Source organism: Salvelinus fontinalis, chromosome 19 (genome assembly GCF_029448725.1).
Source record: "Salvelinus fontinalis isolate EN_2023a chromosome 19, ASM2944872v1, whole genome shotgun sequence".
Lineage (NCBI taxonomy): Eukaryota > Metazoa > Chordata > Actinopteri > Salmoniformes > Salmonidae > Salvelinus > Salvelinus fontinalis.
This window is the reverse complement of record NC_074683.1, coordinates 46958189-46974871: the sequence shown is the minus strand read 5'-3', so window position 1 is coordinate 46974871 and position 16683 is coordinate 46958189. Positions and strand designations below refer to the sequence as shown.

The 16683-nt window shown below is 41.1% G+C and overlaps 1 protein-coding gene across 1 annotated transcript in view; it reads right to left on the bottom strand.

The window, feature by feature from the left end:
- LOC129816854 (probable ribonuclease ZC3H12C) overlaps nt 1-16311 on the bottom strand; it is a 31535-nt gene extending 15224 nt beyond the window's left edge. The window contains exons 1-3 of the mRNA XM_055871786.1: nt 15981-16311; nt 7802-8620; nt 7506-7645 (exon numbers count right to left, since the gene is read on the bottom strand). Coding sequence (XP_055727761.1) covers nt 7506-7645; nt 7802-8490 — 829 coding nt within the window. The 5' untranslated portion in view covers nt 8491-8620; nt 15981-16311. The remainder of the gene's footprint in view (nt 1-7505; nt 7646-7801; nt 8621-15980) is intronic.
- Between the last annotated feature and the right edge of the window lie 372 nt (nt 16312-16683).

Genomic DNA, 16683 nt, shown 5'->3' with positions numbered 1-16683 from the left:
ATATAATGTTTACATACCCTACATTACTCATCTCATATGTATATACTGTACTCTACATCATCTACTGCATCTTGCCATCTTTATGTAATACATGTATCACTAGCCACTTTAAACTATGCCACTTTATGTTTATATACCCTACATTACTCATCTCATATGGATATACTGTACTCTATACCATCTACTGCATCTTGCCTATGCCATTCTGTACAATCACTCATTCATATATCTTTATGTACATATTCTTTATCCCTTTACACTTGTGTGTATAAGGTAGTAGTTGTGGAATTGTTAGGTTAGATTACTCGTTGGTTATTACTGCATTGTCGGAACTAGAAGCACAAGCATTTCGCTACACTCGCATTAACATCTGCTAACCATGTGTAAGTGACAAATTACATTTGATTTGATTTCATTTGACTATCTAGGTCAAATAATGAAGAGCAAAAAGTGCCACTCTGTTCTTGGTCAGCTGCAGCTTAACCTGTTTGGGCTGCAGGGGCAGTATTGAGTAGCCGGATAAAAGGTGCCCATTTCAAACGGCCTCATACTCAATTCTTGCTCGTACAATATGCATATTATTATTACTATTGGATAGAAAACACTCTCTAGTTTCTGAAACCGTTTGAATTATATCTGTGAGTAAAACAGAACTCATTTTGCAGCAAACTTCCTGACAGGAAGTGGAAAATCTGAAATCGATGCTCTGTTCTAGGGCCTGCCTATAAATGTCCTTGATATATATCAGTATACATGCACTTCATACGTCTTCCACTAGATGTCGACAGGCAGTGAGAGAAGAAATGGAGTGTATAACTTGATCTGGGGTCGAATAAAAGCGCTTTGTATGACGTGCCACCAGTTTCCTGTTTTCTGGAGAGCGCGTGAAGGGACCTGGTTCTGCCTTCTGTACAGCTGTCATTATAGACGACTAATATCTCCGGCTTTGATTTTATTTGATACATGTGACAATATCATCGTAAAGTATGTTTTTTCAATATAGTTTTATTCGATTATTGAAATTTTTTCGGGACGTTAGTCGTGTTGCTTTGTCTGCGTATGTTCAGGAAGGAGAGCTTTGCGCCACTTTGCTAGCTTTCCGTGCTAATTGACTGGAGAAGAGGACATTCTAAATCCAAACAACGATTGTTCTGGACAAAGGAGCCCTTGTACAACATTCTGATGGAAGATCAGCAAAAGTTGGACCCATTTTATGATGTTATTTCATATATCTGTTGTACATGTGAACTAGTAGTTTGCGGCCAGGTTTTGGGCACGCTCTCGCCATAACGTAAACTGCATATCGTAATGAAGTTATTTTTAGAATTCTAACACGTCAATTGCATTAAGAACTAGTGTATCTATAATTTCCTATACAACATGTATTTTTTAGTTATGTTTATGAATAGTTATTTGGTCAGAATATGTGTGTCAGAAAAAGTGTCAGAAAAATATCCGGACGTTGTGGGAAAAAGATGCTACGTTAGCACAATGTTTAACCTGTTGAGGATGGGGGCGCTGTTGTGACTATTTATGCTAATCGTGTAATTTTTGAAACGGCTTCCCACAAAATCCTTGATCGTACAATATGCATATTATTATTATTATTGGATAGAAAACAGTCTATAGTTTCTATAGGAGTTGAAATTTTGTCTCTAAGTGGAACAGAGCCCATTCTACAGCAATTTCCCTGACATGGAGTCAGATTTCAGAAATGTTGGCCACTGTTCTGGAGTCAGTTAAAAGGGCACTGTTATTGCTATGACTATACGGACACTGCTTACGTCTTCCCCTGGATGCCTTTACGTGATGACGATTTCAATGGGGTCGATTGCGCGTTCACAGGCACTATAAATTAAAAAACCCTGTAGCTAGCAAGTCTTTTCTTTGTGCATAACGCGCGTGGAGGACACCGACCCGCTCCTGTTCCAAGCGTTAGTTTAGCCTGTTATATTTCTCCGGTCATCTTTTTACTCGTTATAGGAGTTAACCTGTTGGGGATGGGGGCGCTGTTTAGACTATTTATGCTAATTGGGTAATTTTTGAAACGGCTTCCCACAAAATCCTTGATCGTACAATATGCATATTATTATTATTATTGGATAGAAAACAGTCTATAGTTTCTATAGGAGTTGAAATTTTGTCTCTAAGTGGAACAGAGCCCATTCTACAGCAATTTCCCTGACATGGAGTCAGATTTGAGAAATGTTGGCCACTGTTCTGAAGTCAGTTAAAAGGGCACTGTCATTGCTATGACTATACGGACACTTCTTACGTCTTCCCCTGGATGCCTTTACGTGATGACGATTCCAATGGGGTCGATTGCGCGTTCACAGGCCCTATAAATTAAAAAACCCTGTAGCTAGCAAGTCTTTCCTTGCTGCGTAACGCGCGTGCTGGACACCGACCCGCTCCTGTTCCAAGCGTTAGTTTAGCCTGTTATATTTCTCCGGTCATCTTTTCACTCGTTATAGGAGTTAAAAACATCATAAGGTAGTTAATTTAAAGCGTTTTATAGCAATTTATATCCGTTTAGTGCGATTTTGGGACATTTATTTTTGAAACGATGTGAATAGCTGGACACGCTTTTCAGTTCATCCCGAACGCAGTTGGCATTTCCACATGGCAAGAGGACAGCTTTCCACCAAAAGACGATTACTCCCAAGAAAGGATCCTTTGCCCAAGATACTGATGGAAGAACAGCTCAAGGTAGGACATTTTTATTATGATAAATCGTGTTTCTGTCGAAACATTTTAGTGGCTTAGGACGCCATGTTTTTTGACGTAGCTTCGCTTGGCGCAAACTGTATTGAAAAGTAAGGATAAATTAAAAAATGTAATTCCGCAATTGTATTAAGAATTAAATTGTCTATCAATCCCTGTCCACCCTATATTTTTTAGTCACGTTTATGAGTATTTATGTATAAGAGTAGATCACTGTCTAAGTGGCGCAAGGACATTTTCTGACCAGCTTGTCTACATTTCACATTGTCTAACCATGATTTTGGTGGCTAAATATAAACATTTGCGATCAAACTCTATATGGATTGTGTAATATGATGTTACAGGAGTGTCATCGGAAGAATTCTGAGAAGGTTAGTGAAAAAATTAATATCTTTTGGCGATGTTGACTTTTATCGCTCACTTTGGCTAGAATCAATGCTGGGCTGCTATGTGCTATGTGCTATGCTAATATAACGATTTATTGTGTTTTCGCTGTAAGACACTTAGAAAATCTGAAATATTGTCTGTATTCACAGGATCTGTGTCTTTCGATTAGTGTATGCTGTGTATTTTTACGAAATGTTTGATGATTAGTAGTTAGGTAAACACGTTGCTCATTGTAATTATTCTAGTCCATTTGTGACGGTGGGTGCAATTGTAACCTATGCCATCTACCTGAAATATGCACTTTTTTCTAACAAAACCTATCCCATACCATAAATATGTTATCAGACTGTCATCTGATGAGTTTTTTTGTTGGTTAGGGGCTATAAATATCTTAGTTTAGCCGAATTGGTGATAGCTACTGGTGTTGGTGGACAAATAAAAGATGGTGGATTATGCTAATGTGTTTTTAGGTAATAGATGTACATCTTTACATATTGTGTCTTCCCTGTAAAACATTTTAAAAATCGGACATGTTGACTGGATTCACAAGATCTGTGTCTTTCATTAGCTGTATTGGACTTTAATGTGTGAAAGTTAAATATTTAAAAAATATATTTTTTTTGAATTTCGCGGCTCTGCCTTTTCAGTGGGGGTGGGGGGGGGTGTGCCGCTAGCGGCACGCTCATCCTAGACAGGTTAACCACTGATTTCAGCTCTAAATATGCACATTTTCGAACAAAACGTAAGTGTATGTATAACCTGATGTTATAGGACTGTCATCTGATGAAGCTTATCAAGGTTAGTCAAAAATTATATATCTTTTGCTGGTTTGTTACGATCGCTAACTTTTGCTGCTGGGGAATGGCTTGTGTTTCTGGCTATTGTGGTAAGCTAATATAATGCTATATTGTGTTTTCGCTGTAAAACGCTTAAGAAATCGGAAATATTGGCTGGATTCACAAGATGTTTGTCTTTAATTTGCTGTACACCATCGATTTTTCAGAAATGTTTTATGATGAGTAGGCAAAACCAGGTCCCTTCACGCGCTCTCCAGAAAACAGGAAACTGGTGACACGTCATGCCGAGAGCTTTTATTCGACCCCAGATCAAGTTATACACTCAATTTCTTCTCTCACTGCCTGTCGACATCTAGTGGAAGACGTATGAAGTGCATGTATTCTAATAAATATCAAGGACCTTTATAGGCAGGCCCTAGAACAGAGCATCGATTTCAGATTTTCCACTTCCTGTCAGGAAGTTTGCTGCAAAATGAGTTCTGTTTTACTCACAGATATAATTCAAACGGTTTTAGAAACTAGAGAGTGTTTTCTATCCAATAGTAATAATAATATGCATATTGTACGAGCAAGAATTGAGTATGAGGCCGTTTGAAATGGGCACCTTTTATCCGGCTACTCAATACTGCCCCTGCAGCCCAAACAGGTTAATCACACAAACACATATTTTTTAACATCATCCACATAAGAGTCACAGCAGAAAAAATTGTATGATCTCTTTTACACTATTTTGATCCAACTTTTGGAACTTTGGCTTTCCTGGATATAGACTATATTGTGATCACTGCATCCAATGGTTACGGATACAGCTTTAGAACTATGTTCTACAGTATTAGTAAAAATGTGATTGATACATGTGGATGATCTTGTTCCTGTAGTGTTTGTAAACACCCTGGTAGGTTGATTAATAACCTGAACCAGATTACAGGCACTGGTTATAGGGAGAAGCTTCCTCTTGACTGGACAGCTTGATGAAAACCAGTCAAAATTCAGGTATCCAAGAAAGTAGACTTCTGTGTTTACATCACATACACTATCAAGCATTTCACACATATTATTTAGATACTGACTGTTAGCACTTGGTGGCCTATAGCAACACCCCAAAAGAAAAGGCTTTGATGTGAAACACACTGCTGCTCTCTCATTTAGCTATTTGCGCCTTAGGGATTGTGGTTGTTGTGGATGGCTGTTCACAAATGTGAATATGTGTATTTTAACCCAATGATGGTTGAATTGAAGAAATATAAGCTGCCTATCAATCAATGTTTTTATGACCAGGGGTGTATTCATTACGGAAACCGTTTACCGTTTACCAAATCGAAGCAAACAGAGCAAAACAAGAGTTTCTATTGGACAAATTCAGGTTGGTCCCTCCACATTTCGTTCCATTTGCTTCCATTTAAGAAATGTTTTGCAACAGAATCAACGTAATGAATAGCCTACGACCCAGTGGACAGCCAGTGAAAAATGTTCTCTTGGAACAGCTGCATAGTATGGATCACAGCCTATGGAATAACAGTTTGAATTCCTCCCTTCTAAACTCCCTCGTGTTATTGTGCTCCATACTGTCAAAAACAAGTTTCATTTAAGAATAGGCTTTTAGCCTATTGCTCAATCTCATTAATGCTGATTCAAAAAGAAAATTTTATAAACCTTACTGACATTCTCAAACTTGCACACTTTTGATGGGATTAAAAGAGTAGTTTACTATTTTACAACTTGATGTTAGATGGTTCCTCACAATGAAAGTAGTCTATGGGCCAGGAGAATGGAACCTTTATTTAACTAGGCAAATCAGTTAAGAACAAATTCTTATTTACAATGACGGCCTACCCCGGCCAAACCCGGACGACGCTGGGCCAATTGTGCACTGCCCTATGGGACTCCCAATCCGGATGTGGATGTGATACAGCCTGGATTCAAACCAGGGACTGTAGTGACGCCTCTTGCACTGAGATCCAGTGCCTTAGTCCGCTGCGCCACTCAGGAGAAACTGTAATCCATGGTTCAGTTTTCTTTAAACAGCCACTACAAACTAAAATAGTGAACTACTCCTTTAAACAGCCACTACAAACTAAAATAGTGAACTACTCCTTTAAACAGCCACTACAAACTAAAATAGTGAACTACTCCTTTAAACAGCAACTACAAACTAAAATAGTGAACTACTCCTTTAAACAGCCATTACAAACTAAAATAGTGAACTACTCCTTTAAACAGCCATTACAAACTAAAAGTGAACTACTCCTTTAAACAGCCATTACAAACTAAAATAGTGAACTACTCCTTAAAAAAGCCATTACAAACTAAAATAGTGAACTACTCCTTTAAACAGCTGCAAATGATCACCAACAAAAACCTAAACAATAGGCCTATAGCAAATGCAACATATGGAATACATTTTTCACATGCATATAGCACTTTTCTGTTGTGCTCAAAGCATGCCAATCTGAGAGCAATATTTATTTTTCAACTTGAAGCAATGAGCCCAATGAGTCCTCCATGACAAAAGAAATCATAAACAAAAGACTAGGCTAATTAGTCCTTAGTTTTGGGTTATGCTCAGGTTAAACAATTTGTCTAATCAAGATTTCCATATTTCCAAGTCCTATTTTTGAAGATAAATGGCTATTAAATCAATTGGAATGACTGAAAATCTGACAGACTCTGTTGTTGTTTTTTATGTAAAGATATATCCTAATCATATTATTATATGTAGTAGACATCAATGGGTAAGTAGAAGTCTACATAACCAACCCATAAAGTAAAACGGAACATCCATTTATGGCCAGCTATGTAAACTCTAACATTGATTTATCTTGCAATAGATGTTCAATTGGTAGTATACATTTTTGTCTTATTCTAATGCCTCTTAAGCAGGTTGACATTTATTGGGATGAGTGATTTTTGCTAGATGGGCCAGCTGCAAAGTAAACATTTGCTATATTGTAAACATTTGTGAAAACAAAAATGTGCTTTTTGGTCTTAATTTAATTTAGGGTTAGCAGTGTGGTTAAAGTTAGGGTTAGCTTTAAAATCAGATTTTATGACTTTGTGGCTGTGCCAGCTACTAACCTGCGCCTATTAAGAGGAAAGTAATCTAAAAGTAACTGATAGTAATCAGATTACGTTACTGAGTTTGTGTAATACAAAAATTACATTACTGATAAAAAATTTGGACAGGTAACTAACTAGTAACTGTAACAGATTCCATTTAGAAAGTAACCTACAGTACCAAATCTTAGACCATTTTAGTATGTCAGAATTTAAGGGATTCCATTGATCATTTGGTATATCTAAATATAAAGATTCATTGGTGTTACTCCATTTAAATGAAGGGAAATTACATTGTGAGCAAAATGATTAATCATGTCGCTTTAGTAAATATTTTTTTCATGGTTAATGACCTTAAATTTGAGCCTCCTCAATTACCAAAAATGTATTATTGGTGTTATTGTCATTGATAGTTAAGAGAAGACCCAGATGTTGGGAGAAAGAGGTGATTTAGAACAGGTGTGAGGGTGGGGTTTGAACAAAATAAGGCGGTGTGGGTTTGGAGGGGGGATGTTGGGGGTGGACATGGAAGCGCTGGTTTACCTGTGATGAGGGCGTCCGGTCTGGACTGTTCCTTTCTCCAGGCGGGCACAAACACAGTGATGTCACGGTGACCACGCTGCAGGAACCAATCAACAGCCAGCTGGATGCCGTGACAGGAGAACACTTCCTTATTCCCATGACTGTGGAGAAACGCACACAAATTCATGATCATGACATGTGTTTTTGTTTATTTGTATAATACTATAGATCAAAAGAGCAGTATATGAGGTCTTGCAGATAGAAAAGGAACCTGAGTAAAGTGTTTCTGAATGCAGCAGCAGTTTGTGTTGACTCACCTCATGGCTACATTACTCCCATCCACCACCACAGGCCTGATGTTCTCCTTGTCATCCAACAGCAGCTGGGAGGAGCAGTCCAGTCTGCAGGAGTCCAAAGAGGGGAAGGATAAGGAGGAGGAGGACGACTGGGATGCGGTAGAGTCCCCTGCCTCCTCCGTCTCTGTCCTGGTGCCTAGTTTGACCAGTTCTCCCAGTATGTCGTTGATGAGGGCGTCAGGCCCTAGCTTTCTCAGCACCAGCAAAACCAGCTCCTCAGAGTAGCCCAGCTTCAGGGCAAATTCCATCTTAGAGCGATACTCTGTGAGGGGGTCGGTGGGGAGTTTGGGGTCCCTAGGGGGGGGGCTTTGTGGCAGGCCCAGTCCAGTAGGGTGACAGGGGTGCGGATGGGGGGTCTCAGCGCCAGAACCAGAGCCATGGTGGACCCCCCGCTCATCTTCGCTGTCCGACGCAGCACTTTCTTCAGAGGAGTTACTGCTACTACTACTACTGCTGATGCTGCTATTACTGACACTGCTATGGGTGCCTCCCACCTGTGCCTCTTCCCCCTCCAAAACTCCTGAGTGGGTGCCGGCTGTGGCACTCAAGCTGGCCTGGCGGTCGGTGCCTTCCACATGGATGTAGTCCAAATCCAGCCCCAGATTGAAGTTGTGGCCTGTTCCATCCTCCAGATGGTCCTTCAGGCCCATGAAGCCGTCTTATACATCCAGCCTCTGACCCCGGACCTCTGACCTCAGATGACTCTGGACAACCCCACTGTCACTGCTGCTGATGGGCTGCTCTCTGACCAATCCTGGGACGGAAGCCTGGTGGAGAGGGCTGGGAAAAAAGTTACCCCATTGGTCAGACTGGTTTCCACATAGAAATCAGGAGAATTTTCTGTGTTTTTCTACCTGAACATTTCATAATGCTACAATTAGCCCCCAAGTGATTTAAGTCACATTTTCTAACTTGTTGAGCTACTTTATAACAGCCAGTGTCAATCACTGGACCCAGCCCTCCCCTCCAACACCCATGCTGCAGGAGGTAACCTTAAAAGTGGAACAAAATTGCTCTTAGTGAGTAACCTGAGCTGTAATAGAGCTTCTCAAGTATTAGGCTGAATGACACACCACAAGCATTTCCAAAATTGCATTTTTGCAGTGCTAAGCTCAGCCGTCAGAAAAGCTCTCAAACAACGTTGGTGATAACAACACACGGTGCCAAGACACAAACATAGCTGACTTGGCACACAATAATATACTCTACATTGCACCTACACCCATACAGGAGAATGCCGTATGAATGCTTTTTTGGGGGGAACTCTTACCATCCACCACCTGATATTTAAACTAGGATCAGGTGTCGCTTGCAGTCCCAGCAGGGGTTTGTGATTGACTGAAACAGAGAAAGAACTGTTCTAATGGACCTGCCTCCTAATTGTTCAGTGACCCCTTTAAAAAGGACATGTGTCCCAGCATCATCAGAGCACAGTGACACACTAATCTGGGGGCCCAGGGCTCCTGCTTTACAGGCATGGGCTTCACTTACTTACTGTATTAAAATATATATTTCTACTGTATATCTAAGCATGTTATGTAGGCTAGGATGTGTGTGCTGTGTTCACTGTGTTGCAGACTAAGTGGAATGTGGACGGTAAGAGACAAGGGTGGAATGTGGACGGTAAGAGACAAGGGTGGAATGTGGACGGTAAGAGACAAGGGTGGAATGTGGACGGTAAGAGACAAGGGTGGAATGTGGACGGTAAGAGACAAGGGTGGAATGTGGACGGTAAGAGACAAGGGTGGAATGTGGACGGTAAGAGACAAGGGTGGAATGTGGACGGTAAGAGACAAGGGTGGAATGTGGACGTAAGAGACAAGGGTGGAATGTGGACGGTAAGAGACAAGGGTGGAATGTGCTTTAGTCTATTTCCTCAATACACAGTGTTTAAAATTGTTTATAATAGGACATGAAAGGAAGAATCCCATGATATGGGCATATAAGGAGGCCAGCACTTGCTTAATTCAGTTGGGTTGATTTATTTCATCAATGCGCACAAACAGTTGTCCAATAGCCATGTATTTTAAGTTACACCAAACTACTGCACATCAAAGCTTGAGGGAATTTCTGGATTGGTATATGAGTGTGTGTAAGTGTGTGTGTGTCTGCATGCATGTATAAGTAGGGTAAAGGTAGGGTCTCAGTACCAGTCTCAGTACCCCTATTGACCTGCCTCTCAGAACCAAGCTGCTGCCTCACTGTGGCTCCTCATTAATGCCACAAGAGAGATGGAATAATTTAACCCTCCAACAACAGAAAGGGGCACAAAGAAAGCGACAGTGTGTGCATATGTGTGTGTGAGGGGGTGTCAGGGGCTGGGGGTGGTGGGCAATATGGGGGGGGCTAAAGTATGTCTGGCTTGCCATCCCCAAATAAAGCAGCTGCCATCCCAATCTGGACTCCTCCGACGGAGCATTGTTCCGCAGGCCGTGTGGCGCACACAGACGGAGGCTGGGGCTATTCAAACACACACACACACACACACACACACACACACACACACACACACACACACACACACACACACACACACACACACTCACACACGCACTCAACGACCCTGTTAGAATCAGAACAGACGTACTGGTGTGAGCCCGAGTCACTGCTCACCAGACTGATTTCGCAAGTGTTTAAACATGATACAACACACACTCACATGTACACACACACACACACATACACGTATACCAACACAAGCACACACATTCCTATTCTCTTTTGTAGCATAAACACACAACCTACAATTTTTAACACAAACAGTCTTCCAAACAAACACAGTCACGATTAAAATCTTCCACAACCAGTGGATAATGAGGTCAGATCTACACATTCTCCCTATAACTTCCTGGGACAGACTTATTTCTGTAAGTTGCATAAATATGAGAGAAATTGTATCAGTAAGAAGATATGGAAAATCGTCTTTGAGATGTGCAGTGCACAGTCCAGTGATGTTACTATAGTTAGATGTGAAAGAACACGGCTGAATAGACACTGAACTGATATTAGAATGTAGCGAGGTTCAAGGCTTTGCGATCAGATCAATGAACACCCTTTGGTCCTTTGACTCGTATATAGAGGACTGTGTCCATTGCATCTTTATTTTACTGTACTTCATATGATGATTTAAGCCTTATTTGACCTTATTTGATAAAATGCAACAACAGAAACCAGAACTATTCTGGATTAGATATAAAGAGAAACTTTAATGATTATTTAGAAAATAAGATCTTGGTTGCAAACTGTATTTTCAAAGCATGGAAGAAGATACGACAAGATAAAGTATATAATTAAAATTGCAGGTTTTGGTTTTTCGATTGTTTTTCGTATGAGTGCATATATACAGTGCCTTCAGAAAGTATTCAGACCCCTTGAAGTTTTCCACATTTTGTTACGTTACAACCTTATTCTAATATGCATTACCTTTAAAAAAAATTACATACCCCATAATGGCAAACCAAAAACATGTTTTAGAAATGTTTACAAATTTATTCAAAATAAAAACAGAAATGCCTTATTTACAAGTATTCAGACCCAAGTATTCAGACCCTTTGCTATGAGACTCAAAATGTTTCATGTTTCCATTGACCATCCTTGAGATGTTTCTACAACTTGATTGGAGTCCACCTGTGGTAAATTAAACTGATTGGACATGATTTGGAAAGGCACATACCTGTCTATATAAGGTCCCACAGTTGACAGTGCATGTCAGAGCAAAAACCAAGCATTGAGGTCGAATGACTTATCCGTAGAGCTCCGAGACAGGAATGTGTTGAGGCACAGATCTCAAATTATTTCTGCAGGATTGAAGGTCTCCAAGAACACAGTGGCCTCCATCAGTCTTAAATGTAAGAAGTTTGGAACCAACAAGACTCTTCCTAGAGCTGGCCGCTCGGCCAAACTGAGCAACCGGGGGAGAAGTGCCTTGGTCAGGGAGGTGACCAAGAACCCGATGGTCACTCTGACAGAGCTCTAGAGTTACTCTGTGGAGATGGGAGAACTTTCCAGAAGGACAACCATCTCTGCAGCACTCCACCAATCAGGCCTTTATGTTAGTGGCCAGACGGACGCCACTCCTCAGTAAAAGGCACATGACAGCACACTTGGAGTTTGCAAAAAGGCACCTAAAGACTCTCTAAGAAACAAGATGCTCTGGTCTGATGAAACCAAGATCGAACTCTTTGGCCTGAATGTCAAGCGTTACGTTTGGAGGAAACCTAGCACCATCCCTACGGTGAAGCATGGTGTTGGCAGCATCATGCTGTGGGTATGTTTTTCAGGGGAAGGGACTGGGAGACTAGTCAGGATCGAGGCGAAGATGAACGGAGCAAAGTACAGAGATCCTTGATGAAAACCTACTCCAGAGCGCTCAGGACCTCAGACTGGGGCAAAGGTTGACCTTCCAACAGGACAACAACCCTAAGCACACAGCCAAGACAACACAGGATTTGCTTCATGGCAAGTCTCTGAATGTCCTTGAGTGGCCCAGCCAGAGCCCGGACTTGAACCCAATCAAACATCTCTAGAGAGACCTGAAAATAGCTGTTCAGCAACGCTCCCCATCCAACCTGACAGAGCTTGAAAGGATCTGCAGAGAAGAATGGGAGAAACTTCCCAAATACAGGTGTGCAAAGCTTGTAGGGACATACCAAAGAAGACTCAAGGTTGTAATTGCTGCCAAAGGTGTTTCAACAAAGTACTGAGTAAAGGGTCTGAATACTTATATAAATGAGATATTGCAGTTTTTTCTATTCGTATAAATTTGCTAAAATTTTTAAAAACATTTTTTTGCTTTGTCATCATGGGGTATTGTGTGTAGTTTGATGAGAGAAAAAAACAATTGAATCAATTTTAGAAGAAGGCTTTAACGTAATAAAATGTGGAAAAGTCAAGGGGTTTGAATATTTTACGAATGCACTGTCTATTTAAGCAATAATACCCGAGGAGGTGTGGTATATAGTGACGCATCGCGGAGTGAATGGACACAGCCCTTAGCCATGGTATATTGGCCATATATCACAAACCCCCGAGGTGCCTTATTGCCATTATAAACTGGTCACTAACATAATTAGAGCAGTAAAAAGAAATGTTTTGTCATACCCGTGGTATAGGGTCTGATATACCATGGCTATCAGCCAATCAGCATTCAGGGCTCGAACCACCCTGTTTATAAATGCACATAAACACTGAGTGTACAAAACATTAAGAACATGCTCTTTCCATGACATAGACTGACCAGGTGAATCCAGGTGAAAGCTATGATAATTTATTGATGTCACTTGATGAATCCACTTCAATCAGTGTAGATGAAGGGGAGGAGACAGGTTAAAGAAGGACTTTAAGCCATGTGACAATTGAGACATGGATTGTGTATGTGTGCCATTCAGAGGGTGAGTGGGCAAGACACAAAATGTTAGTGCTTTTGAACGATGTATGGTAGCAGGTGACAGACGCACCACTTTTATGTCGAGAAATGCAATGCTGCTGGGTTTTTCACGCTCAACCAGTTTCCCGTGTGTATCAAGAATGGTCCACCACCCAACGGACATACAGTCAACTTGACACAACTGTAGGAAGTATTGGAGTCAACAACTGAGGCTGTTCTGAGGGCAACAGGGGGTGCAAATCAATATTTACGAATGTGTTCCTAATGTTTGGTATACACAGTGTGTATATACACTGTATATATCAGGGATGGGAAACTGGCCAGTAATGGACAAGGGTGAAGTCTATTTTGAAGTCGTTTTGAAGGCCCACCCCCCGACTGAGTTCCTCATTCGGGGTCTCAATTTACTGTTGCAAGTTAAAATAGTAGAATGCACAAGGTGCAATTTAGAAATGTGGTTGTGCATCAGCAGTTTTTCTCGTGTTATGTCCGTCACTGATAGTCACTCAATTAGCCGAAATCAGATAACTTTAATTAGATTGGTAAGTTAGTTTAGCGGCCTACTATTTAAGTGTAGTAGTGGCCGGGGTGTCCCCATTGATTTTGTTAGTCAGTCTCACTCCGATATCATTAAAACCTACAAACATTTCTCTCCACCCTATGGAAACATGTGTAGAATTGCAGCAAATTAGCTGTAAAACAGAACGTTTGTACGCAGACCGGAAAGCAACTGCGCCCCCTCATGATGAGTTCAGATTTTTTTGTGGCTCCACCCCCAGCTTGGGTATATATGATTATTTTATTTTGTTACCACAAATACAGTGTCTTATAATCCCATGTGTGCTTGGTATCCTAAAGATGTAAGACACTATAAAAAATAAAATCTATAAAATCTCAAATCTAAAAAAGAAATGTAGTCTCTAATATATCAGCTCAATGAGTTGTGATTGGAACCTGGGTACTTACAGATGACTTTACCACTAGTTTCTATTCAATATTTTCCCTAAATGCCCTTACTTCCCCTCCTGAAAAACAATGACTCACAAAATCTACACAACTGTTAGCCAAACTGCAAACAATAACCACAGGCACTGGCACTAGCAGTCCTAGAACCTCCAAACCTGCTCTCCCCTCTTGTACTCCCAGCAAATACGTGGAGGTAGAGGTAATTCTAGACTTCCAGCTAGAGCTGGAGCTGGTGAGTGAGATAAAAATGAAGATAAAGAATGTGATGGAAATATGGGAATAAAGGGCAAGCTAGATCTAGACATGAAAATGACCACTGAGATAGAGACAGAGGTGGGAGTTAAGGTCCTACTACATTGAGCAGATGCTGCAGCCTCCAACTCCTCCTCAATGTCCCAGCCTGCTGAGGGAGAGAGCCAGGGTTAGCCCCCTAGGGTCCTGCTATCTCCCCTGGGGCTGGGGCAGACCTGACCTGGACTAGTCCCCTTGGCCACGTCAGACTCAGAATGCTGAGCCATGCCACTCTGAAGTCTGCACCAAGCCAGGGACAAAGGGGGGAGGTAGGAGGAGTGAAAGAGAGATGGGGAGAGGGGGAGTGTATAGGCAGCAGGAGCAACAGATGCCTTCTGAAACCACAGGGGACCACGGCAACTGGTGTCCTGTCCTGCTCGTCCTTCTACAGAGCGCAAACAGTAGAGGATGATACATATCATCACCATCATGTGACCCGGGAGTAGACCTCACTTTCACCCGTAAGCGCAGACATCCACATGTCCATGCTCAGTCATCACTCACTTTATATTCTGACTTGCTCCCCATTCTCTCTCTCTGTGTGTTTCATATGCACAATACACTGATAACTTTAACATATTTCCTTTCCTTGTCTAATTTGTCTAATTCCTTGTCTAATTCTAATTTCCCCCCAAGATGATAACATTTGACAATGAGTTCCCAAAATATCCACTGCATCATAGACTACTGTATGTGAAAGTAAAATTCTATAACTTCTATAACTATAAAACATAGAGTCACAATCCTTAACGAGAGTTGGACAGAGTTTTTACTTAGAAAACTCATCAACCAATTCACTTGCATTGGCTGTCACACTTAGCAACAGTAAATTCCCTAATTTAAAACAATTACTTGTGCAGTTTTATTGTCATTGGCAGCAATCCCTGACTTGTTTTTCCCTGTCATTAAACATGAAGACTGATGACTCTGAAACCGTCTGACTAGATGGATTCAATATTTCTATTTCAATCCTAAACTGTAACTTTAGCCCAAAATGACAGGCTTCTACACCAACACACTCCATCTTGTGTTGTCTATGCTGACACTGTTTTATGTCTATGTGTGTATTCCCTGGTGTTTGCTATGCTCCAAAGATAAATATATAGCTACATTTAGTACAATCAGCAGGTCTTTACTGTTTTACTGATAGTATACTTGTATTGATAAGTATATAAATTATAGGCTACTTATCAATATACATATCGTAGAGTTATCAAATGAACAAATCATCAAACTGGGATAATTTAGGATTTAGTTTACCACCAATAATTCAGAAAACAAAAACATTTCATCTAACATACATAATCAATTCTGAAAAATGTATGAAAAGGTTTGAGGGGAAAAATGAACAATTGTGCACCAAACTGCAGTGGATTACTGCAAGACCAGACACAAACACAATGAGATTTCAGATGTAATTGTTACACCTGCTATAACTATAATATGAACCTATGCAACTGCCTATATACAAATGTATTAAAAGCATAAAATACTTACCACAGGCTCCAAGGAAAAAGTAAAGCAGCAATACAAAGACAGAAGGAAGTCCTAAAGATATGCTCCTGACAGAAAACCTTTGGTCGTTCCAGCATGCCAGGGGGACTGTCTCAGCTTTGTCAAGTTTTCTCCAAGGTTGGACTTGTTGACACTGGTGCATAAAAATCCAGGTTCTCTGTATCCAGCAGAGAATAAATAAAGTGACAAAAAAAAGTGAAACAAGCTTCCTTGTAGCACAGTGGTCCAAACTCAACTCAACTCAACTCAATGCATGTTAGGTTTGGTAGTGCTGCAGTCTGGTCCCAAGGCAAGAGGGTTGAACAATGTGAGTGTGAACAGATGGAGCTGCAGTGTCTACCATTCCCACATTACACACAGTCTGCCTAGTGACCAATAAGAGCACAGCAGTGACCACAAGCCCACTCCTCCGGCAAGTGTTTATTCACACACACACACACACACACACACACACACACACACACACACACACACACACACACACACACACACACACACACACACACACACACACACACACACACACACACACACTCACACACACACACACACACACACACACACACACACACACACACACACACACACACACACACACACACACCAAAGGCCACTAAGATAAGCAAGTGGCTGCCACCCCTCCTCCCTCTAGCTCGAGCCATGAATGGACGAGGGGTGTGCGCTG